The sequence below is a fragment of the Camponotus vicinus genome, unplaced genomic scaffold (assembly GCF_025532165.1).
Source record: "Camponotus vicinus isolate PSW18456_S1 unplaced genomic scaffold, iyCamVici1.0 SCAF_4, whole genome shotgun sequence".
NCBI classification, from domain to species: Eukaryota; Metazoa; Arthropoda; class Insecta; order Hymenoptera; family Formicidae; genus Camponotus; species Camponotus vicinus.
This window is the reverse complement of record NW_028141976.1, coordinates 19,039,213-19,066,979: the sequence shown is the minus strand read 5'-3', so window position 1 is coordinate 19,066,979 and position 27,767 is coordinate 19,039,213. Positions and strand designations below refer to the sequence as shown.

The following is a 27,767-nucleotide window of genomic DNA, read 5'->3' as shown; positions in this document are numbered from 1 at the left end:
ATTTAGCAATATATGATTTAAATTTCCATTTTCAATGTTATTATAACTTGTGATTTATTACAATGGATTTTCATTCTAAAAACTGCAACATTCATCTCACGATAAATTTTGAGAATATTCCTCGAAATGTCGACGTAAATTTGCAACGTGGAGTTTCATCTGACAATTGCCAGAAAATGGAGGTTAACGGTCAGACACGGTTGAGCTGATGGACGTGTATCCAGTATTGCCAGAAAGAAAGAAAGGGAGACTAAAGTAATACACATCTTTCGATTGTTCGAGCAAGAAGCATAATAGACAAGAATCTATGAACGAGAAAGGTGATATTAAAAACTAGCACACTAACTGCTCTTCAAGTTGTCAAGCTAGAAAACTTTGAGAAAAGAAAAATATTTGTATAAAATTAATAAAGTTAAAAGTTTATAAAGTGCATATAAAACTTACAAATCGTAAATTTGAATTAACTAATTTTGAATTAATAATTTAATTCAAATTAACAACATACTACATATATATAACTTTGCTAAACGCTAATTTTCCGATTTACATAATAGTTGCAATTTAAAAGCTGCTTTTTAGAAGCTATATTTTTTTCTATATGGTAATTATTTTACTAAAACTACGCGTATCGAATATAAAATGATTAACGCTCAGGGGCAAGTTCGATTGACGGCCATGACGTGAATATCATGAAAGCAAGAAGGAACTGACATTTTGGGGTTGCAAAATCGCGGTGAACTGCAAATAAATATCGCAAAAACCGGTAAAACGCAAGCGCAGGCGCGTATCGTAATATTTCTTTTGTGAGTACAAATTATTGATTTTTTAAATACACCATACAAAAAAATTTATGATTATCTTTTTTAATATCGCAACTGCATAAAATGCTCTCTCGATCAATGAAAGATTTCTTTTCAAATCCACAATTTTCACAAAAAATAAATATTTAATATCGAGTCATATTATATTTTTAATATAATCATAAAATTTAATAATAACCACATATTTTTTCGCTGCAAGCTTAATTTATAATTAATTTTAATGTCTTTGAGGCTATTAAAAACAACTATTTAACATTAAATATCACTATTTCACACACAGAGATTTAAATTATCAATTTACTATATTAATTTATCACAATAATTCCTTCTATTTCAACTTTAATAATTTTGTGATTGTTAAATAACTTTTCGAATGATTAAAATTTCGAAATATTAATATAAACTGCTAATTTATTCAACCTTATGTCTAATAAAATATAATCTACTTAATACACATTTATTAATAAGGAGTAGTTATTATAAATAATTAATTTATATTAAAAACTCTAATGTAGAGAAATGTTACAAATTAAACTATACTATATTAATGTAATAACTACATGAAATCTGAAAATACTATACAGTTGCTATAACATTTGTCAATATTGTAGTAATATTAATATTAATCTGTCAGTAATATTAATAATATCTCTCCCGAAGAAGTAAGATTTCTTCAAAGAAAAGTATATTTAAAAAAAAGAGCTCAAAAGAGAGAAAGAAAAAATGAAAAGGAAGAAGAAACTCAACGAAGAACGAGAAGAAGAAGAGACGATGAACAGACGCAAACCTTCTATGATGTACGCTTATAGCATGGAGCAGGCGCAAAATTAACCGCGGCTATTTCCGTGCGGCTTGTTCCTGCACTTTTCTTTTTTATACCTTCGTGGAAATCGTTTCGCTTGCTTTTCGAGGCGAATGTATTCGCCATCGCACACTCGAGGCGAACGCGCGCGTTGTTCCCTTTTCCACGCAAAGTCACGCAGCAATTCGAAAAACAAATTTGTCTGAATAAAATACTTTGTGCAGACTGAAATTCGATTGATGTTCAAAGAGAAATTGTAAAGTTGTGTATGACATAAATATAAATCATAGAGATGTGGAAATTTCACAAACTTGAGAAGAACATATGTACTAGAAAGATTTGAGAAATTCTCTAATTTCAAAAAATGACGCATTATTTCGATTGCAATCTTATTTATTAATCCTATTTATCTATTAAACAATTTTCATACTATTTAGTTATTTAAAAAATAATTCAAATAGAAAGAACTGTCATGTCCATTTTTATCATGTATTTTTTTTCTTAATAATTTCATTTAAGAATGTCAATCATTTTCACTATGTCATTAGTACTGATAAAAGATGTAATATCAGATTTTCACAATTAGATATTCAATAAAAAATGAAATTTCATTTTTTTAGTATTACTCTTTAGATCATAGCAAGCAAGGAAGAGAGACGGTCGATAAAAAATTAAATTTAAAAATTGCTCTTCAGATCATAACATGCATCAGATTTCTTCTTCTCTTTCTTTCATCGAACTTCATCGTCTCTTGGCCTCGATCTCAATTTGCAACAAAATTATCGCGCGAAACTTGACGTCAGTCTAAATTTTTTTACTTGCGTCGACTGATGAAGCTCGATTCAATCTCAATCGCGATTAATCTTTATTCATATAAAATGCAATATGGAATATAATTGGAATAGAATCAAGTACACAATATGATAATTATAATCCCAACTGTAGGCAATACTAAACTATCTTTGTCTCTATTTTCGTCTTATTGTTTGCCATTTTAGTCATACAGTTACTTTTGTTAGTTTTATTTCTGAAAAAATATTAATCATTGTCCAACTGTTCCGATAAAAAAGTTAAATATAAAATATCAGATATATTATACTCTCTTCTCTTAAACTGTATCAAAATGCCTTGATTAATTGATTAAAGTAATAATAAGATTTCATCGAAGATTAGTATTTCACTTTTTCAATGACAACAGTCACATTTTGTTCTTCCGTTTAATGTTTCATTGATTATAATAAGATATAAGTAGTATTCAATATTATATAATTAGTATTCAAGTTCAAAATTATATGCATCATATTACGCCTCTTTACTTTTAAAATATAATAAATCCACAAAAATAAACAAGATTTTTTATCAAATTCAAATAATTTTTAACAAAATATACTCATAAATTTATCTCACACATATATAATATTATATATGCATATATAATAATATATACGTGTGTGTGTGTGTGTATATATGGTATGTGTATATTATTATACTAAGCTGGTATTAGAATCTTAATCTATGAGAAACTCATTAAATATTCTCTTATACAAACATTTTAATATTAAAAAATGATTTTCTTATGTGTGGAAACATCTGTCATACAAGCGAATACTCAATGAGTTTCTCATAGATTAAGATTCTAGTACCAACTATTTAGTAAAAGGTAAGTTTAGTAAAAACTAAGTTTAGTAAAAAGATTAGAACTTTATTTTTGCTTGTAAAGTTTTGTAAAGTTTGCTCCTCTCGTTTATCATAAACAATGTAATCACATAACGGCATCGGAATGTTTTTCATATAATTTAAATGTATTTTCTAAACTAACTGCAAAATTTTGTTTTTTGCAAGTCATAAATTTAATATGCCTTGTCAATTTTTATATTTCCAATAAATAAAAGCATAAATAAAAATTTTTACACAATATATACGTATAAATCACATGTAAGCATAGGCATGTAAATTAATAAAAAACGTAGTCAAAAGCGCAATTTTTATTAAGTACTTTCATTATTTGAATTATAAATATATACTATAGAATCGCGTTTAAAAATTTATTAATCATGATTCAAAGATTTGTGATTTTTTATGAACAGTTAAGTTCTATTTTGAAAAAGTTTCTAAATTTATAATTTTAACGTTTTAATAATGTTGTATATATAATATTAATTTTCAATTAAAATTACTTTTCCTTGTTAAAGTTTGTGAAATTAAAATTCCATCAAATACCACAGTATGAATACCAATATCCTCTCTCTTCGACTTTATTATTAAATATTCTGAACGCGATTATAGCTACTATTAATCATCTCGTACAATAATTCAATTGACCTTTTGCAATTGACTTGTTGAAGAATCTTTTACATTTGTCTCAAACATTTTTGCATAATTAATGGAACTAAAGAACTTTCCGCTTGATTTTGCTCTGATCTTTTTTTGCAAATTGCTTCATTTTACGCAAATTCTAATTATTCACGAAAATAAATACGTGGTATTTATAAGCTTTCAATATTTATTTTTCATTTAATTTCTTATTAGTTATTTTTTTATTTGTATAATGACAATAATACGTTTATAATTTATAAATTGTTATATTTTTGGTAACATAATAATAAGGGATGTTTATTATAATTAATTCACAAACAATTAACACAGTGTTTTCTAAAATACATAATAGCAATATTATTACACATAAATTAGTTAAATCAAATTAATGCAAATTAATCTGAGAAACACACAAATGCTTATATGTGATTAATATTATAAATTATTTATTAGTTATTAAAATTATGTTATTAATGTAAATATAATTAAAATTAACATGCGCTTTTATATAAAAATTTTTTCTATTAAATATCTAATTACAAAAATTGATACGTTATAATGAACAATAACGTATCTTATAGTTTGTAACAAGGTTTGTAAGATTAACTACATAGAATGTTACATGCATATCACTGACATTCTGTGCGTATCTAATAGGCTTATCGAATTATTATAAGGCCATTATGCAGCTGCGTTATAATTCGAACATAATCCGTATACATACACCTCCATATACATGTTTATCGCACTAAACACAATTATAATTTCAGTAATTAAAATGTATTAATGAATTCACTTTGAGATACATAAAAACTCCGAATACATATCGCGCGCAAAATACACGTACATAATCTTATTTTAAAATCATTCTTATTAGATAATTTATATTAAAAATACATTATTAAAAGAACAATGATTAAGGCTAATACGTAGAAATAAATTTTGATATGCGAGCAGTAAAATTCGATAAATGCGCAATACTACATGAAGATGAATTGAATTAGAAATAGAATAAAGATGAATATTTTTTTTGTATATTGTATATTGTATTGTATATTGAATATTGTATATTGTACATTGAATTAAATTAAAGATGAATATTGTAATTAAATTATTAATTCAATTACGAAAGTGGCGCTCAATCAACTAAAAAATGCTAATAGAATGCATTCCAGTATATACGATTATAATTAATGATGAGTACATCAGCTAATTTAAAAACAGTATTTACATTGGATATAAATAGAAAAATTCCTTTATTGTATATATTGAAATGTGTATTTTAAAAAATACGAGAAACAAAAGGAAATAGAAAAAGAGAGAGAGAGAGCGCAGATTTTTTTCTACCATACAAAGATATTTCATTGTTTAATAGCTCGCGCAAATATCGATCGCTGTAATAGCGCCGGATGATGTCGCCAAACGCGTATTGAATGTGTTTAACTGGAACAAAGCCTCGGCCGTCTCGCTTATCATACTTAAGCGTCAATGAAAGAGTTGCGAGGAAATTTTTCAACAAAAAGGAAAAAACTGCGAGAAAAAGCTACGGTCAAAAAATTGCATCATTAATTATAATTAACACGACGAATAATGACTCATATTTTATAAGAAAATGATATTTTTCACGAAAAGAATAAGTATAAGAAAAAAGTGATTTCGATAACACATGTCTTACGTTATAAAATTATGATTTTATTTAAATCAAAGATGTATATATATTATGAAAGGATATATAATAGCGAGCATTTTTATAAAACGGAATTTGTGTGATTTTGGAACATGATTCAAAAAATTACATCAATTCACTTGTTTTAGAAGATAACAAAGATATTGAATTGTCTTTTAGTCATGTTAGTTGTGTGTATAATAAGTAATAATGCAAGTTTCAGGCTGATTTACTGCAAGACAACTTTAAAATGTTTTACATTGAACTCTCACGTTTGTACAGGAAGTAGACAAAATAATATGAACACCTGAAAAATAAATACTATATTTGTTTATTAATAAGATGTTGGGCCACCATTTGCCTTTAATGTAGTTTCAATTCTCCTTAGAATAGAATCAATTTTTGAATAGTTTCTAGTGGAATATTGTTCCATTTTTCTATCAATGCCATTTTTCAAGATGATACGTACCCATACACATAGCTAGAAAAGTTCAATCTTGATTTGAAAGCAGCATCAAAATGAACTTCAACAACTTCTCTGGCCAGCATAATTACCCAATTTAAGTATCATCGAACCACTATGGGCAGTTTTGGAAAAGAGAGTGAGAAGCAGATTTCCTCCTCCAACATCTCTGAAGTAATTGGCAGATATTTTGATAAAAATATGGGACAATATTCCACTGGAGACTATTAAAAAATTGTCTATTGATAATTGTAACTGAAAATTGCAAATTGATTCTATTCCAAAGAGAATTAAAACTGTATTAAAAACAAATGATGGCCTAACATCTTATTAATATATGTATATCTAACATCTTATTAATAAACAAATATGATATATTTTTCAGGTGTCTACATTATTCTGTCTCTCTATCCCCTGTATATATAAAATATAATACGCTATTGCAAATTCTTTAATTCTTAAAATACATTGACAATTAATGCAAAATTTTTCAAAAATTAATAATGCAAGATTTTGAAGTATATAGATTATAAAATTAAATTTTTTATTTTATTCTAAGTAAATAATAATTCAATGTTGTTTAAAAACAGTGTTTAAAATTTAACAGAATTTTACTCTATGATTGAAACATGCACTATGCTTTATACAAAGACATCTAAAATTAAAAAGATCATAAAAACAGAAAAGCGATGAAGTGTAATAAAGCGCTACTAAAAAAATCGCTTGTAAAATTTTTATATAGCGCAACTTGGTAACGTCTATTAAATTTAAAATATGTATTTTAAAAATGCTTTTAAAAAAATGCTTTTAAATAGTGATATAATTTACAATGTAAATTATATCACTATTTATTGCTATTTATATACATATGTTAAAAAAGATTTAAACATATGTTAAGAATATAATTTATAACATATATTAAGAAAGATTTAAATATATATTATATTTTATATTTATATTCTATCTCAATATTTATTTTATTTGCTGCAGTTAAAGTTTCGAATAACAATTATTAAGTGTTTAATTTGACAATAAAGGAGAATATTTTTCATTTCTTTTTATTTTTCCTGTCATATATTATATTTTATAATATATTTTATTTTCCTTATTCTTCTTTTTATTTAATATATGCTATTTCTGTAGCTTCACAGTCTTGAAATAAAAATAATCAACATTATTCTATAACTTGGAAATGTAGGGAAAATAGACTTATATGATCAAACAAGAAATATCCGCTCTTTTTTTCCAAAAATTATAGAAATTTAAATTATAGAATAATGTTGAATGGTTTTGTTTCAAAGTATCGCGATTTAAACATTAACCAACTTTCGATTTATTCAGCGAGAATAGTGGGAATCTCAAAGCATTTAAGGAACCGGAAACTACGCTTTTCTTGACGTGGTTCTGGCGCCGTCTTTCACTAGTGCAATCGAAATACACACAGGAGACCGTCACGTAAACTTGAGTTCAAATCGTAAACCGTTGAAAACAGCTATAAAGATTATTTGCCACGAAATTGATCGAGAAATATCCAGCGATTTCCTCTATACAAATATATCTCCGTTTACTTGGAATTGTAATAAAATATTTTGTTGAGAGATTTAATTTTGTATTGCTTTCGAATAGAATTATACATATTTACAGATCCTATTATGTTTCGTAACTTATCTAACAAGATCAATTGTAACCCCTTCACAAGTTTGACTATAATGGAAACTCTTTATTGAATTGAACACATACTATAGATTAGATAACTTTCTTTTACTTGTAGTTTCTAGAGAAAATTTAGGGGAGCATTTTTCTCTAATAAAAATGTCGCAAAAAAAGATACTATAACTTGTTTTATGTTAATTGTTTATATAATATTAATATTTTAAATATGTTAATGATTAATGTTTTCAGAATATTTGAAATAAAATTAATATTGAATAAAAAATAAGATTTTATTATTTATTTGTAATTATGAGAAATATATTTCATGAAAATGATTAAATTCATGATTAATAACTCTTTTATTTTATCAAAGTATTAAATATAATAGTTATTAATTTTGAAAATATGCCAATTAACCTAAATAAAAATAAGAAAAGTGTAGCGACCTTTTCCTAATTCTTATAGTCGTATTTTCTTCACTCATTCGTTGCCGTTATGTAGATAACATCATGATTATAGAACTCACCTCTTTGTCTATCATAGGCATTTATACATTCACTAGTCATAAATTGACTGATAAGAGCAGTTTTTCCAACTCCTCTTGTGCCCAACATAGCGACGTTGTGTGAAGCAACTTCCTTGGGTGGTAATCGCCGTACTTCGTTTTCTTGTTCAGCAGGCGCCAGAGAATTCGATCTCGATCTTCTTCTCCGAAAGGAATCTCCCCTATTGACAACACCTGCCGAGTATAAAGAAGTCATCAAAACATCGTATTGATATTAATATAATTGTGATATAAACTTATATAAATATAAAAATATAAAAGATAGTCCGAATTAAAAAATAATCATCTTACGATAAATTATTAAAGATATTTATATAAAAATTACACTGAGAAAAATCGTTTGATTGTACCAATCTGATTGTATCAATCTGATAGAAAGCATTTTGGTTAAATCAAGCAGAAATTCTAGTTATCACAATAAATTGTAATTAATCAGCTCACTATAAAAAAATAAATGGAAATTCGAGTAAAGGCATTAAGAGCTTAGTAATAGAACAAATTTGTTCTATTACTAAGCTCTTAATGCCTTTACTCGAATTTCCATTTATCACAATAAAACTCGATTTTATAACTAGAACGTTTAATAGACTTTACTATAAGAATTTGATTAGTATTTTCTAGTCGTATCTATAAAACTTCTTGTTAACTAAATATAGACACAATGATGCCATTTTTTTGTAAATTTAGTATTATTGCCAAGAAAATTTAGTAAATTTAACAGGAAGAAATTAATCATACTCATTACTCTGGTAATTCCTAAAAGAATTTTGATTCGTCCATTTTCCAACAGACATACTGGTTGAATCTACCAAGTTTCTAATTAATGCAACCAGATTTTTTCTCTCTCAGTGTATAATTATGTAACCAGTGTTGGGTAATATCTAGATACATGTATCTAGATGCAGTATCTTGCCTGTATCTGAGATATATTCAAATTGAAGTATCTGTATCTGTATCTAGATATAAAACATGGTATCTGAACTGCTTTTCAGATACATTTTCAGATACATTTTTAGATACATTTTCATGTATTTTTGTCTGTGTTGAAATGGCTAAACTTGATATCGGAAGCAGGGATTTTTCCAAAAACAACCCTGGACCACGAATATTGCAAAAATTTGCTTATTACAGAAGCAAAAAAATGTGCGAATTTAAAAAATGAAACCAAAATACCTTCTGATAACTCAGCATCTTCCGTGGAAGATGATCAATTCTTTAAATTTTTAAAAGATCAAGATCACATAGAAACAACAACGGATAGTGCTATCAGTATGGAGGTGCTTTCTTACTTATCCGATAAACAAAAAGATATTATATCAATAACACGTTTTCCTAATCTAAAATACTTGTTTTTAAAGTTTAATACAATTATACCATCATCAGCACCAGTTCAGCGGTTATTTAGTACTGGTGGTCAAATTTTAATACCACGGCGAAATAGATTAAGTGACGATATTTTTGAAGCATTTTTGATGTGTAAGACTAATACTAATAAATAAAGCAAAAATGTCTATTGTTTCTATGTGATTTTGATTCTTGATCTTTTAAAACAATAAAGTAGAAATGTAATGCAAAGAAATGTAAATTCTTTTTACATTGTTTCATCTGTATCCGTAATAATTTACATTTAAATTCTTTACTATCTCTTTTTCTTGTTTTCAAGTTTTTTTAATTTTAAATAGAAGGGAAATTACACATTTGATAAAAACCAAAAATAATCGCTATCGACTACGACACGCATTAATTCAAATAATTTGCTCGAGTCATTCTCGCTGCGGCTTGTATAAAAAATCATAGAAATGTAAACAAAATATAAAATAAAAAAAATAAAAGATATATTGAGTAGTTTTTTGTGCATATTACGATAAAATATTATTTAAAAGTATCTTATTTGTATCTGAGATACTTTTAAAGTATCTGAATATCTGTATCTATATACATTTTAATTTGTGTATCTATATCTATATCTAGATACATTTTTTTACATGTATCTGTATCTGTATCGAGATACATTTTAAATGTATCTTACCCATCACTGTATGTAACATAGAAATATAAAATTAATTAATATAATCAAGTGTCATAATTCTTTTATTACTAAAATAAGACGCGCGCTATTTAATTCCTTCTACTATGTAATATAATCCGAGAAAAAAATATATATATATGTATGTATGTATGTATACATATAAATATGTATATGAAATATGTAATTAAACGTAAATATATTTATGTATATTTATATATAGAAAAAGAAGAAGTTATTACAATATAATAGTAAGTATTAAATATTGTCAAATATTTGATCGCCACTGCCACTACCACCATCACTGCCACCGCCACAATCTTGACAAATGATCTTGATAAATGATAATAAAATAAATATGCCATTGTCGATATTAACATCAATCATTGCGAATTATCAATAACTTTCTACGAAAATATCAATTTGACTTGATATTGATTTATATTTTATGCATAGAGTTCTCGATTCATATTTCATAATCTGCATTTGTTTTAGTATTTGTTTATATATTAATCAAATATATGTCTATCACCATATATATTTATTATTACTGGTATATTTAACACATCATGTATGCTGGCCGTCGTCGCATCCTTTCTAGCGCACCGACCTCGGGTAATATCGCTAATGCCGTACTTTACGTGGCACCATTTTAATAAATGCTTGATATTAACAGAGATGAGATGGAATAGCTAGAATTCTCAGCAGAATTTCTCTCTTAGTTCTTCTCTTAATTAATGAAGCGATTCTCATGAAAAATGAAATAGATTATTTGAAGCTTTCGAAAAGAAGCATAACACGTTACATATAATTTTACTTAAATTCTAAGAATATGTCTTTCGCATACATTATAAGCAGTAAAAAAAATAAATTTTATTAACATTAAAAAAAATAAACTTATTATTCTCTAATTATCTACAATCCGTTTGTATCATTAAATCAAAAAAAATATTTATTGATAAATATTTTCATAATTTTGTAAAATTTTTCTTAGTTTCTGGATAATTATCAACTAATATATTTTAATAATTGAATATTTAATTGCATTTAAAATAAACAGCTTGGACAGCATTCCAAATATAAAGATCCACTGTTTATTTCTAAGCAGGCTCGGACATTTGCATCGAAATAGATGATGCTGCCACTAAAATAATATATTCACGCGATCATCACTATGCCATCGTCGATGTAATGTAAATGTAATACAACCCGAAACTTGAATCAGTGGCCAAACTTGTAAATAATCCTTAGACATCGTGAATGTAAACTTCGGGTATAGGAAATGCCACTGGCATCCCGTGCTAATACATTTGCTCTGCATTAGTAATTGAACGTCAACTCGAACTAGTTGTAAGCTAACAGTGCAAAAGTTGTACACCTGTATGCATACAGGATGCAAGCGTTTTCTATGAATTAAATTTATTATGGATATGTATATATGTATATATATATATATATATATATATATATATATATAGACTTATTATTCTAAGTTAAATTTTAAAAACATTTAGAAAAATTTAGAATATTGGATAATTAAAAAAGATCATAATATAAAAAAATTATAAAGAATTATTAAAAACTGGTACATATACAGAAGAAATATAAGAGTGTTATCATTATTCTTCACTTTTATTTATATTTTTATTATAAATTTTATCTTTATTAAATTTTGTAACTGATTAACTTTTTATAAAAAATTGTAAATAAAGGAACTTGCAAAAAGGAATTCACGATAGAAAAACTACCAAGCTAACATTTGGAGATATTTCAAGCATTTAGAGGTTCATAGACCTTACAGATGATTCACGAATCCATTTTAGATCATCTATGAAATGATACCTACATCAATTTTATATCATTTGTGTAAGATGACTCAATTCACATTTCATGCAATTACACATACAATTAATTATATTTTATTAAAAATGCTGATTATCATTTTTACATTAAATTAATCTTTACATTAATTTGATTCAATTTATTTTGTATTTTCTATTTAATAAAATTCCAAAATAAATTATTTATCTCTGTATAATTTCATGTAAATCAAAGCAAATTATTATAGAAATTATTTATTTTTTTGCATTACTAATTTTTCAGCACTAAGATGATTTATTAATCAGAATATTTAAAAAAAGATTATAATGTAAGTAAATAACATTAATCATATATTTATTTTATCGAAATAATAATATATATATTTCTAACATCTGTTAAAAGTAAAATTTATTTTTTCTGTAGAGATATATGTGTATTTCCAAACAATATTATTTTTCGCATGTTTTAACTGTTTTATTACAAATTTCATAAAAAGATAATAATTAATATATTTTATTTTTATATCTTGAATTCAAAACATAAATTTTTCATTATATATTGCGCGAATCGATCCTCACAAGAAATTATTTCTGTCGAAAAATTTATAGGCACCCGTTATAGACATATAACGTAGATATATATAAAGTCCACTCCTGATATACACACGTGCACATGCACGTGTACATGTACGCCAATGTCAACGTGCGGCTGTCAACTGTGGGGAGAACAACACACGTCCTGTTCAGTGACTCAAAACACCGATATCCCGTCCGTTCGTCTGTTTGCATCTTCCCTTTGTCACTACACCTTTGTTAGCGCGAAGTTTAGCCCGACGTGTGCGCTACTTGTGCCCGCATACTTGTACATATGAATGAATGAAAACGGGAGAATCGATTACACTAGAGAAAGAAAGAGAGAGAGAGAGAAAAAAAGAAAATTGGATAGCAGCGGAAAACTCGTGAGGACAATCCGATTTCCGTTTTACCTTCGCCAAATCCGGAGGCATTCGTTCACATACGAATGTCAGTCGAATATTAGGTAAAATGAAAACGGCACCATATATCTCTCTCTCTCTCCCTCTCTCTCTCTCTCTCTCTCTCTCTCTCTCCCTCTCTGTGTGTATGTTCCTCTCTCTCTTTTCAAGCGTCATCGACTATTTTTAACAGTACGATGGCGGCTGTGGTATAGTTTGGTGAAAGTTCGTGAGATCACGTGACATGTGAAAATCGACATACGATATAATTATCAAAAATAAAAATATGTAAAATAATAACATGATTAATATATAGAGAATATTATAATTTCTAAATTTTTACTTTTCTGAAAAATTTTATTTTTAATTTAGATTCTCCTTTCTAAAGTTGCACAATAATAACAATGGCTTCATGCTTTTTATTAAAATAAATATTCAAAGAATTTAAAAAATCATGGTTTACAGCCTATAAATACCATTTATGTTCACTTGTTTTATTTATTAGCATAATTTTCTGCGTGATCCGGTTTTTAAACAATGCATTATTTTAATATACGCATTATTTTAATTTGTGCACAGTTTAAATATATATCATTATTCATACGATATATAATCTGGATAGGGGAATATGTGCCAATTGCAGCACATCATTGATTATTGCAAGGTAATGTCAACTGACAGAAACAATGTGTGGGTCGCTCATTCTGTAGGACCTCTATTTTCCATGTGTGCTTTTGATAAAAATATCACGCAACCGCTCGACTCAATTGCTGCGATATATTCGTGCGAGCTTTTGCAAAAAGTTATTTCACAGAGGAAAATGGGAATGTGTTCTCATTTAGCTGTATATTCGCTCGTTGTGATAACCAACGGATTCCACTGTGCGAATAGCTGGCACGACAAACGCAATGCAGGTGCACTGATTTGACTATCAAATAGGTGAGGTGGAGTCTATTAATAAAAGTTTAAATGTTCGACGTGTGCGATCAACGATGGCTGCCAAATCGTTTTGCGCATACTTAAATCCAATATTTCCGCGTTGGAATTGATTCGGAAGAAGATTTCAAGATACAATTAACTTTCAACATCATCTTTTGTTACTTTCGTTTAATGTTATTCCATCGTATAGTTGAGTGCTTATTTGCAGCTCTGTTGCTTTTAAAATGTTATGTTCATCCATCCAAAATGTGTAAAGGCATCTTGTAAGAGTCTCTTAGACTTATATTGTTTGGCATAAATTTTTAGGATAAATTGTATAGACAGTTCTTTTTCTCAAATTTCAGAGAGTATCAAATCATTATTATTACATTATTATTGTTTATTAATTCATGATGTATATAACTTAAAATATAATTTAAAGTACAATGTATCTAAAAATATAATCTTTTTAAATATATATAATTTAAACTATAACATATCTATAAATATTTAAAATAATATATTTTAGCTTATATATATAATTAGCATAAATTTTCTGATAAATTTTTACGTCTTTGATTTAAAAAGATAATTTTTGCTTTTATTTGTACTCTTAAAAAACAATTTTGTTCTAAATATATCTAGAATAGAAACAATACGCAAAAAACTATTTTTAGAAATTCAAGAACAATATTACATTTTTAATAGTTAAAATAATAGTGTTAAATTAGTATAATTATATAGTTATATCTATATAAAAAATATCACTATCTTAATTGCATTTAAATTCTGCATGTTCCAAAAATTTCTGATGACGCATATCTGGCAGTCGTTAGAGACATTGATCGTGACGTTGATCATCTCGCCCCCGTCATTCTTGCCGTAAACTATCTATTCGTTCTTCCTCGAATATCGTCTATCCGATGGGTTATCGGCCTGAAGAGCCTGAAAATCAGTTTTACAGCAAACGAAGCGTGTTATGGAAAATGCCCCGCTATAGCTTTACACATTCCCATGCTCACAAAATCGAGTGACATTCCGATCGATATCCCGAGTAAATAAAAAAAAGAACAAAAATGCTTGTCTTTTTCTATGCAATTTGGATGCTATAACCAGAAGACCAAAAGAAATAAGTAGGAAAAGTATTCCTGCTTTACATAAAATGATTGATTAATGAGTTCATTGATTATATTATTAATTATATTAAACCATATATATGTGTGTGTGTGTGTGTGTGTGTGTGTGTGTAAACATTGATCTTTATAAGCAATAATTATTGTATTAATAATACAATCATAAATTATAAGAACGTTTATACGCTCAATACACAAATTCTAATTATTTCATCGAATAAATAATTATTTCATCTGTAATAGTTTAATTATAAATAAATATCAATTTTTTATAAACATATTTTCAAAATTGCTTTAATATAACATGATGATATTTTATAATAAAAATATAAAGACAATTTAAAAGATTTAAAAAATCTCTCTCTCTCTCTCTCTCTCTCTCTCTCTCTCTCTCTGTCTCTCTGCTTTTCCGCAATCACAAGTATAGTCAATCATAAGCGTCAATGAAAAATCGAAACGATACGAAGCACGATAAGAATGTAAAAGAAAATGTAAAAGAAAATGTAGAAACGAAAAAAGTTGAGAAATATAGCTTTCTTTCTTTGAATTTATTTGACAGAAAATTACTTGTTTTATTCATCTCAAGTCATTGAAAAATTCGATGAAGAGAGAGAATATATATGATTAGCAATAAGAAAAAAAATTATTAATTATTCTTTTTTTGGATGGCAGATATTGTTTGCTGCTTGAAATACGCATAGCATGTGAAATAGCCAGGGCCGTCTTAACCGCGTGTGCGAAGTGTGCATTGCACACGGGCGGCAGGATATAAGGGCAAATTTTGCATGGACTACAAATAAAAGTGAGTGATCAAAGAGTGTGATATTCATGCAATAGAACTTGATACGGAAATCGAAAATGTTTCAATTTTCTTTGAAGATGAACTTAATGCTTTCGATGTATTGCTACCTATAACAGTAGCTGCAGGAGAAAGATCTTTTTCTAAGCTTAAACTAATAAAAAGTTATTTGAGATCTTCAATGTGCCAAGAAAGACTCAATTCTTTAATTATTTAAAGTATAGAGAATGAAATATTTGAAAGCTTAAATATAAAAGACATTATTAAAGAATTTGCTGAAAAAAATCAGAAAGGTAAATATTGATTTCAAAAATTAAATTGATAAGTTCAATTATGTTTGTTTTTCTCGCTTTTATGTAGTAATAGTCATATACCTATATATACAGGGTGTCCTAGACCACACGTACACCCCTTTTCTTTCAAAAACTAAGCATTTTAGAGAAAAATGTTTCAGACAAAAGTTGTTTGGTTTCGAGGGGGCCATAAGATGGTACCATTGGTTTGACCTTGAAGAGTCATTTGAAGGTCACGTGAAGGTCACTTCAATTTTTTTAAATGGAACACCCTATATATTTTTGCACATTCTTGTAGCTCATCTCGAGAGCTTTCCAAAACACTATAATTAAGTTAGTTTTCATTAAGTACTTTCCGAGTTATGAGGCTTGAAATAATTTCTTAATTTTACGTAAATCATAAAATATCTTGTAAAATATTCATTTTTCGATTATCTTACCTTAATACTTTTATATACAAAATAATGAGAGGAATCAATTGGTGTAAAGAAGACACATAGTTGTTTCGAAGAAAAAATATGTAATTTCTAATTAACAATTACATATTTTTTCTTAAAAATAACTGTGTTTCTTTTACACCAATTGATTCCTCTCATTATTTTGTACATAAAAGTATTAAGGTAAGATAATCGAAAAATGAATATTTTACAAGATATTTTATGATTTACGTAAAATTAAGAAATTATTTCAAGCCTCATAACTCGGAAAGTACTTAATGAAAACTAACGTAATTATAGTGTTTTGGAAAGCTCTCGAGATGAGCTATAAGAATGTGCAAAAATATATAGGGTATTCCATTTAAAAAAATTGAAGTGACCTTCACGTGACCTTCAAATGACTCTTCAAAGTCAAACCAATGGTACCATCTTATGGCCCCCTCGAAACCAAACAAATTTTGTCTGAAACATTTTTCTCTAAAATGCTTAGTTTTTAAAAGAAAATGGGTGTACAGGTGGTCTAGGACACCCTGTATATTTATTCAAATATATTATACATAGATGTATTATGATTTTCTCATTATTTATTTTATTTACCTATTTGAATAAATGCTTAAAGTTCTATAAAATTGCTGTTTATTGACTCTATAGAAATAAATTTTTCCTGCCTTGTCCAATTCAATAAAAAAGGGGTGGCAATTATTTGCTGGTACGGGCGGCATTACTGCTTTAGACGGCCCTGGAAATAGCAATGTTTTACAATAATCTTAAAATAATTTATCGTTCTCTAATAATGCATTATAATGCAAGATACTTATTTTGATATTATATTTAATTTGTTGTTTATAGTGTGTTCAATATGTTTCCAAGATGATGTGATATTAATCGAAAATGAAAAATAAAATATCAAATATAATAATATAAACAAGATAGAATATTAATATTCTTACGTCCAAGATAAAAAATATTCGATTTAATATATATATATATATATATATATATATATATATATATATACATATATACGAAAACTATTTTTCTTTTTATTTATATAATACTTAAAAAATAAATATATATATTGCAATTTTCTAATAATTCTGGAAATAATTAGTTAAATATAAAAAATTTTAGGTATATATACAGGGTGACCCATTTTAACTTAGGCAGCCAAATAACTCGAAAAATAAGCAAGATAGAGAAAAATGTTTTAGACAAAAGTTGTATGGTTTCGAGGGGGCCATAAGATGGTATCATTGGTTTGACCTTGAAGAGTCATTTGAAGGTCACGTGAAGGTCACTTCAATTTTTTTAAATGGAATACCCTATATATTTTTGTACATTCTTGTAGCTTATTTCGAGAGCTTTCCAAAACACTATAATTAAGTACCTTTCCGTTAAGTACTTTTTGAGTTATGATGCTTGAAATAATTTCTTAATTTTACATAAACCGTAAAATATCTTGTAAAATATTCATTTTTCGATTATCTTACCTTAATACTTTTATGTACAAAATAATGAGAGGAATCAATTGGTGTAAAGAAAACACATAGTTGTTTTTAAGAAAAAATATGGAATTGTTAATTGCAAATTACATATTTTTTCTTCGAAACAACTATGTGTTTTCTTTACACCAATTGATTCCTCTCATTATTTTGTACATAAAACTATTAAGGTAAGGTAATCGAAAAATGAATATTTTACAAGATATTTTACGGTTTATGTAAAATTAAGAAATTATTTCAAGCATCATAACTCAAAAAGTACTTAACGGAAAGGTACTTAATTATAGTGTTTTGGAAAGCTCTCGAAATAAGCTACAAGAATGTACAAAAATATATAGGGTATTCCATTTAAAAAAATTGAAGACCTTCACGTGACCTTCAAATGACTCTTCAAGGTCAAACCAATGATACCATCTTATGGCCCCCTCGAAACCATACAACTTTTGTCTAAAACATTTTTCTCTATCTTGCTTATTTTTCGAGTTATTTGGCTGCCTAAGTTAAAATGGGTCACCCTGTATATATACAGGGTGACCCATTTTAACTTAGGCAGCCAAATAACTCGAAAAATAAGCAAGATAGAGAAAAATGTTTTAGACAAAAGTTGTATGGTTTCGAGGGGGCCATAAGATGGTATCATTGGTTTGACCTTGAAGAGTCATTTGAAGGTCACGTGAAGGTCACTTCAATTTTTTTAAATGGAATACCCTATATATTTTTGTACATTCTTGTAGCTTATTTCGAGAGCTTTCCAAAACACTATAGTTAAGTACCTTTCCGTTAAGTACTTTTTGAGTTATGATGCTTGAAATAATTTCTTAATTTTACATAAACCGTAAAATATCTTGTAAAATATTCATTTTTCGATTATCTTACCTTAATACTTTTATGTACAAAATAATGAGAGGAATCAATTGGTGTAAAGAAAACACATAGTTGTTTTTAAGAAAAAATATGGAATTGTTAATTGCAAATTACATATTTTTTCTTCGAAACAACTATGTGTTTTCTTTACACCAATTGATTCCTCTCATTATTTTGTACATAAAACTATTAAGGTAAGGTAATCGAAAAATGAATATTTTACAAGATATTTTACGGTTTATGTAAAATTAAGAAATTATTTCAAGCCTCATAACTCAAAAAGTACTTAACGAAAATGTACTTAATTATAGTGTTTTGGAAAGCTCTCGAGATGAGCTATAAGAATGTACAAAAATATATAGGATGTTCCATTTAAAAAAATTGAAGTGACCTTCACGTGACCTTCAAATGACTCTTCAAGGTCAAACCAATGATACCATCTTATGGCCCCCTCGAAACCATACAACTTTTGTCTAAAACATTTTTCTCTATCTTGCTTATTTTTCGAGTTATTTGGCTGCCTAAGTTAAAATGGGTCACCCTGTATATAATATCTAGAAAGTATATAATATGACAATTTGTTATTAATAAAAAAAATATTTCCTCTTCCTCTCTCTTTCTTTTCCTTTTATCAAATTTTTAACGAGATTTCGCAACGTTTATACTACAGCTTTGCACTCTGACACTTTCAAGATGTTTTGCGGGATAGGCTCTTTGTTGCCCATAAGCTTAAAAGCATTGCGAATACTGAAAGTTATCACTCTCGGCGAGGTATCACACTTTCACAGTTTCCTATATAAACCTTACTATGTAAGAAAAGAGCAAGATACATAAAATAGTATCACACTTGATATAAATGCAAATGGAGTGAAACTTAATCGCGAATCATGTATTAAACAGTTAAAATAAACGAATGATATTAACTTGTTGAATGAAGAACATTGATTCATATTGATTATCATGCTTGACTTCAATAAATTCCTGCGGCAGAAAGTCGCCGCATAAGCACGATGTGGAATTTCTAGGACGTCGACGTCGCGGTTAAACTCCATTAAGCAACCGGGGGAAACGCATTTGAAAGCGCCAGCAGTGATATTGCTCTATAGGGGCCAATCTGCCGTCTACCAGCTACGCGCGGTTTGTCCCCGTACAAAAGCGCGGTTGCATATAGATATACACGAACGTGCGTATGCATACGTGGTCTGTGCATGAGCATATATCGCGACAAGACCCGATTTGCCCGCAGCACGCCAGCTATGCGGAATCATACGTACAAACATGAGAGAGAACTGAGAGAACGCAGGAGCGGGATCTGCTACCCACGCTCTCAGTTAGTCTCTGCGTATCGATTTTGATACGCACAATCAAATCATTCTGAGGTAATATGACGATCATCGACCGTAAACAACGGCAGAATGACGCAACTACGCAGTTTAATATATTAGAGTTGGTCCTCCGCGTTCCTCGTCAAAGTGAAAAAGAGCAACAGTTTCGCTCTGCAAAACGCCCCCCTTCCCCCGCGTCGTTTCTCTCTCCCAAGTTAAAAATATAGTCCATCAAATTAATAGATCAATCTATCGTTTACGATTTTTTTTAGGTTTTGATCAATCGACTGGCAATCAATGATTTGTTATTTCGCAGTGAGAAAGAAGAGGCCAAAAAAATGATGTTAATTGAAGGCTTGAAGCTGGACGCGCAATTTATATTAATACCTGCCGTCATTTTGTCGGCACGATTCTTGCAAACTTTGTCATGATTATATGCAAACTTGCCTTTTAAAGCCTTCGATTACAAAGCAGCATTATTCTTTCTTATTATACTATGTAAATATATTAATATATACATTTTTTCATATATTTTTTACTTTTTATGTACTTTTTGAACTACATCATAGAAAAGCTGTGAAATTTTTTAAAGACTTTTTAAAAGAAATTTACACTTGATATATGTGTGTAATATATTCTAAAGCAAATTTATTGATTTAATGTTTGCTCAGAAAATGTTATATAATTTTATAATCTTTTTTATTAATCCTTAAGTTATTAAAAACTATTTCTCACGCGTGATTATTTAAATTATAAGTGTTACTGAGCAAAAAGTATACACGTGGGCATACGTTGAAATAAAGAAAAGTCGCATATACTACATAATAACTGCAAGTATATAAGAAATGCATCATTGCACTTCTCCATTTTTTCATAAATTTGATTATACTACGTAAAAATCGAAAAAAGATTGTATGACATAAATAGTATCTTTCTAGATATCGATTAATGGTTACATTGGCTCAAAGAAATTGCAAGCCCTACGAATAATCGTCGATGCTTAAACTACGGCGAGAATATTCACCTTAGAAAGCGATTACGTCGAAAACGAAGGCTCAAGTCGACCGTAAATTTCGACGTAGATCGGGCCGCAAGCTGATATGCATCATCCTAAAGCTCGCGTCGAAAGATTGATATGTATTTATGTAAAACTGCGCACGGCAAAGGCGGACGTGCGCCTCGTGTACACGTGATAAAGCGGAACGAGGTGGGAAATCGTAAAATGTTACGAGCCATCGTCGCCGTCGTCATCGCCGTCGTATACGGATTTCTACGAGCGAGTAATGTTTTATGAACATCCAAGAAAAGCAAAATCGATTTTCAAAATAAGCTCGACAAACGCTCGGGGAGAACATATTCTTTGATTTCACGAAGTTTATACAAGGTCATATCATCTCACCTGTGCTATATTTCTCATTATACCGAGAAGATATTTTCTAGGTAATTTTTAGATTGAGTTGAAATAATTTTGAATATTTATACGTAAACTTGAATTTAGAAATTCTCGAATAATCTTAGAATCAATCAATTTCCTTGCATTATTCTGATGTATACATATATACAATAGATATTATAAAATTCTTAAATATCTAAATATAATTCAAAATCTTGTAATTTTATATACTTATTATATTTGAGAAATTTTCAAATTCTTAAATTTCTAAGTCAAAAAATCTTTAATTAAAGTGTATGCTGTATTTTTTAAATATTAGGCATTTTAAAATTATATATGATTAACTTCATTTATTCAATAGGAGTATGTAGTAGTCACACTTTTCTTCAAAAATAATTTAATTAAAAAGTTATGTCACAAAAGTTCTTATTGCATGAATTTGTCGAGAAAGTGGTATGAATATCATACAAGTCGACGAAGCGACACAATAGAATGTCTGACCAATGAGTGGGTTATATCTACTGCGAGGATGCAATGGTCCTTGATGAAACAAAGGTAGAAGTATGGTGGAATTGAATAGCAGCAACCCCTGAGAAGAACGAGCCCTCGATAATGCTCGTTTTTCATTAGTCGGTGTGTAAGGCACTTATAAATTCTTTATATCACAAATATAAAAGAGATAGAGAGAGAGATGAAATTAATGCAACAAAAAAATATCGATGAAAATATTTGAATATGTAACATACGATCATATTGCAAAACAGAATTATATTTTCATTAGCGAAATTATTTTGGTTTTCGTGTTTAATCTAAATTTTAATGATTTTAACTATAGACAATACTTATTTAACAACAATTCTAACAAAAACAGCATCAATATAATATGGCATATCAGCGGTTTCCAATAAGCTAGTTATTTAATTGTGTTGAACGTCGAATAAAGAGGTAATGGCAAACACGGAGATGCAATGCAATTTTCATGCATGCATACGCGTAAAAACACCTACGTGTCAAGACTCGTCCATCCAACGCGCAAAATGCTCGTTGAAGCTTGAAAGAAATTTTCATTGGCTCACGCTCACGTTCGTCCAAGCTTGTAATTAATAACTTTCCGTGTCGGAGAGTGTCACTGGTATCCACTCTTTGTTGCTACGAGAGATAAATATTCCTTCAACAAATGAACTATCCAGAAGATATCTCCGTCTCTCTCTTTCCCCCTCTCTCTCTCTTATAATAAAAAAAAACCTTAAAATAAGCGACCCCTAAGAATTTTTAATGTTAGATCTATCAATTTATGTGCTCTTGTGTTATATGCGAAATCGATATACAATTTGTTGGGCATGAATAAAAAAAATGAAATCGTTACATTGACGTAGAAATAGTAACGGTGACGTTTTTATTACACACGATAAATGGGATGGTAATAAAGTGTACACAAGTGTGACATCATAATGTTAAACTGAGCGTAGGATAAAGCTGACGCGTAATGACGTGGATGAAAACGGGCGCAATGTGAAAGTTAACGAAATTGATCAATGATGACGTCGTAAAAAGCAACATATAATATTTCATTTTATCAATTGAATTTTAATTGTAATAAAATCGATACGATTTTGTGCACATATAATAAATATACTAATAAAGTACATAACAATGTAATCGTTTTTCCCCCTATTGGACATATTCTTAATGCCTATTATATAAGAAAAGAAGAAAAGTATGCAAAGTGAAGTTTTTTATCTTAAAAGGTAGAAATAAACTTTTACTTATTCATACTTATTCTTAGGATTTTCAGGAAGAAATTTACTGAATTTATTTTTACTATTTTAACAAAGTGCAAAGTAATAGCTTTTTCATGATTACAGTTATAAACATTCATGTCTAAATATACAAAAAAAGGAAAACAGAATCAGTTATAAGATTATGATCCAGTTAATAGAATCAGTTATATGATTATAATTCTGACTTATTTAATCTTAATAAATTAAGATTTTAAATTTTACAAAAATATTATGTTGATTGTTCGAGAAGACAATGTTTATAAAGATGTGATGTGTAAAAATAAATATAATCATATCGATGATTGATATGATATAATTGTTACACAAACGTACATTTCAGCCTTAAATACGAATTCAGAAAAAAATCGATCTAAATTCTACTTTAATTGTGAGGAAGAGCAATCATAGCTTAGCAAATGAGAGAGAAAATTGTAGCACAGAGGGTTAAGGTCTGCAATAAAAGCACAACAAATCTTTCCTCCTTTAGCGAGATGAGATACGATGCGCCTAATATCGCAAAAAGGTGGAACGCCGATTATTTATAACTGCGAAAGCAGTAGTTGAGTCGCTTATAAATAAATCGTGGCAGCTGTACCGCCGATGTGTTTATCGCAAAGCAGCCGGCATGCCCTTTGTAAACCATCAATATTAACTCAGAACAATCGAAATTATCCAAGACTCATTATAAAAAAGGATTATATCAAAAAAGTTATGATGCTACAAATGCATACATCTTATGCAATAATAATCTTCAAGTATATATATATATATATAATTATAAAACAATATTATAACATTATCTTAATCCAGTTCAAAATTTTGCTCTTGCTTTTAATCTCAATTTTTATATTTATATATATATATAAATATTTAGCCTATTTATATATATGTATATATATATATATATATATATTTTTTTTAGAGAAATTAAGGAGATTTAACTTATCTTTGAGAATTTGAGTTCCTAATTTGTTTTCAAATTTAACTTCAAATGTGCAATAAACAAATTTTTATAGATAAATTCTTACAGATTAAAAAGAACTTTCGATAAAACAATAGAATTAAATAATTTAAAAAAGTGAATATATAATTGTTTAAAATATCAAAGTAGACTTGAGGTTAAAAACATTGACTTAGAAATTAAAATAAAAAAACATTGACTTAGAAAAAACATTGACTTAGAAATTAAAATAAAAAATATATATTTGTAATTATATATATTTATAAAATAAAATATTGTTATTTGCAAGTCATCAAACAAAACATAAAATAATATTTTTTTTGCTTATATTAAACAAAATTAAATATTGAATAATATACCTAGCTCGTTCACTTTTCTTTTTTTATTTAGTTGTTAACTGATAAAAAATAATTATATTATCTTGCACATTTTTAAAAGTATTTGCCAATTCTTATTAAAAAGGTGTTGTCACATATTGACAAAATATTGAAAACGTGCGGATTAATTCATGTTTACAACGTTTTAGCACAAATTACATGTATATATATACAGGGTGAGCCATTTTAATTAACGCACGCAATTATTTCGGAAACAAAGCATTTTAGAGAAAAATGTTTCAGACAAAAGTTTTATGGTTTCGAGGGGGCCATAAGATGGTATCATTGGTTTGACACTGAAGAGTCATTTGAAGGTCACGTGAAGGTCACTTCAATTTTTTTAAATGGAACACCCTATATATTTTTGCACACTCTTGTAGCTTATCTCGAGAGCTTTCCAAAACACTATAATTAAGTACCTTTTCGTTAAGTACTTTTTGAGTTATGAGGCTTGAAATAATTTCTTAATTTTACATAAACCGTAAAATATCTTGTAAAATATTCATTTTTCGATTACCTTACCTTAATACTTTTACGTACAAAATAATGAGAGGAATCAATTGGTCTAAAGAAAACACATAGTTGTTTTGAAGAAAAAATATGTAATTTGCAATTAACAATTCCATATTTTTTCTTAAAAACAACTATGTGTTTTCTTTACACCAATTGATTCCTCTCATTATTTTGTACGTAAAAGTATTAAGGTAAGATAATCGAAAAATGAATATTTTACAAGATATTTTACGGTTTATGTAAAATTAAGAAATTATTTCAAGCCTCATAACTCAAAAAGTACTTAACGAAAAGGTACTTAATTATAGTGTTTTGGAAAGCTCTCGAGATAAGCTACAAGTGTGTGTAAAAATATATAGGGTGTTCCATTTAAAAAAATTGAAGTGACCTTCACGTGACCTTCAAATGACTCTTCAGTGTCAAACCAATGATACCATCTTATGGCCCCCTCGAAACCATAAAACTTTTGTCTGAAACATTTTTCTCTAAAATGCTTTGTTTCCGAAATATTTGCGTGCGTTAATTAAAATGGCTCACCCTGTATATATTTATATTTTTTTTTTCCTCTCGTAAAATATTATAATGGGTACATGAGAGAAATTATATAAACTAAACTAGAGAGATAAGTAGATGAGAGAGATAAGGTCTCAGAAAGCGTCTTAATGTGGATAAAATTAGGTCATTGTACGATCATTATACGCAAGATCATTGATGCCGTCAAAATGTCGAGGGTCAGATCATAAAAGAACTTTAATAAAAGGTAAATGGATAACACGAGAAACGACATTGTACGTCAAGCGTGCATTCTATCTATAGTCGATCTTCATTACTTTGCACACAGTTTACAGCCATTCCTTTTACGAGAGACATTTCCCTGTAGACATAGAACTATAGATAAACGAGAATATATAAAAGTATTTAATTAAACAAGCAATTTAAAATTTCTGTAGCAAATCTAAAATATTTTTGTAAAGTTGTAAATAAATAAAACCTTTCTTTTAGCTTTTGTTTAAAAGAGAATAACTTTGAATATCTAAAAATTATCCTGAAATTAAACATATTTATATCAAATGTGATCTGAATAATAACATTCTTTTAACAAAATTTTTAAACGTACACAGAGTATAAAATCTAAAGAAGAAATATCTTTTTCGACACAAGCTTATTCATTATTTTTCTAAAAATATTTAGTACTATGTATTTTAGAACGATCATACGTACTTAAACATCTATGATTTCAACCCTTGCTTTATGCTTCCCTTTATATCCTTACGTTTATGATTCTGCAGTTGATATTTTTTCTTTCCATCTTTTTTATTTGGTGAGGTTAATGTGAGGACTCGAAAAAGAACGGGACAAATAAGAATAATGAAACGATAAATCAATTTATATTGACATTAATGCTAATATGCGCCTGAAGCTTATCGGCGTGCAATCTAAAGCATAGCTAATGTATATTTTGTACAGAAAAAGATCGCGTTGCATTCGTAAAGTCTTTCTTGTTCGTGTATAATTGTTATTCTATCACGGAAAAGTACGCCACTGAAATAAGAACTCGGATTACCGACGAGATGGACATTGTAAACAAATCCAGAGATTCAGAAATACAAATCCTTCATAAGCGGATTTAGCCCTCCTTTAAAGATATGTCAAGAAAAATAGGGCATAATAACAAACATAAATAAGACATTCTGCAAGAAAATTAATTGATATGCGCATTATTAGGAATATATACATAGTAAAATATGTATATATAAAAGAAAAAATATTTTTTCATTTATACTATGCAAAATATTTTAATACATGATTGGGTCTTATTGCCTATTATATTAATTTTTTGGTATTTTAATACATAACTGGAAATTTTTATTTTTGTGACAAGAACTATTATTATAAAAATTAAAACTTTTTTAATGTATATATACATCTTAATTGTAATTATTTTAATTATAACTTTAAATTTGTGTACACACACACACACACACACACACACACACACATATATTACATTTACATTTCACATAATATTTTTTATTAGCAATTTATCATTTCTTTGATCTATTTGCATCAAAAACGTGTACTTGTTGCAATATGTGACAAGAAAATAAATTGTATTTCAAATTGAATTTAGTCTCATTTAAAGGTACATTTAACCGTCATGTGTAAATGTATTATGGAAATTCCGTGAATAGTTAAACCGATAGATACGGATAGATACTTATAAATTAACTATAATATTATATAAATTTCAAAGTTTTTAAATGCATGGAATCAGATGTCCAAATATATTCAACAAATTTATAAAAATAATCTGCGAATATTTCGTATTTTTTATTTCATATAAGCGCAAAGATTTATATAAATT

The 27,767-nt window shown here is 28.0% G+C and overlaps 1 protein-coding gene across 3 annotated transcripts in view; it reads right to left on the bottom strand.

Annotated features, from left to right (window-relative positions):
• The window catches only part of Rgk3 (Rad, Gem/Kir family member 3), a 45,222-nt gene that overhangs the window by 6,118 nt on the left and 11,337 nt on the right, over positions 1–27,767 (bottom strand). For all 3 annotated transcript variants that reach the window (XM_083096927.1, XM_083096928.1, XM_083096929.1), the window contains exon 4: positions 8,248–8,460. In XM_083096927.1, the coding sequence (XP_082953053.1) occupies positions 8,248–8,460 (213 nt within the window). The remainder of the gene's footprint in view (positions 1–8,247; positions 8,461–27,767) is intronic.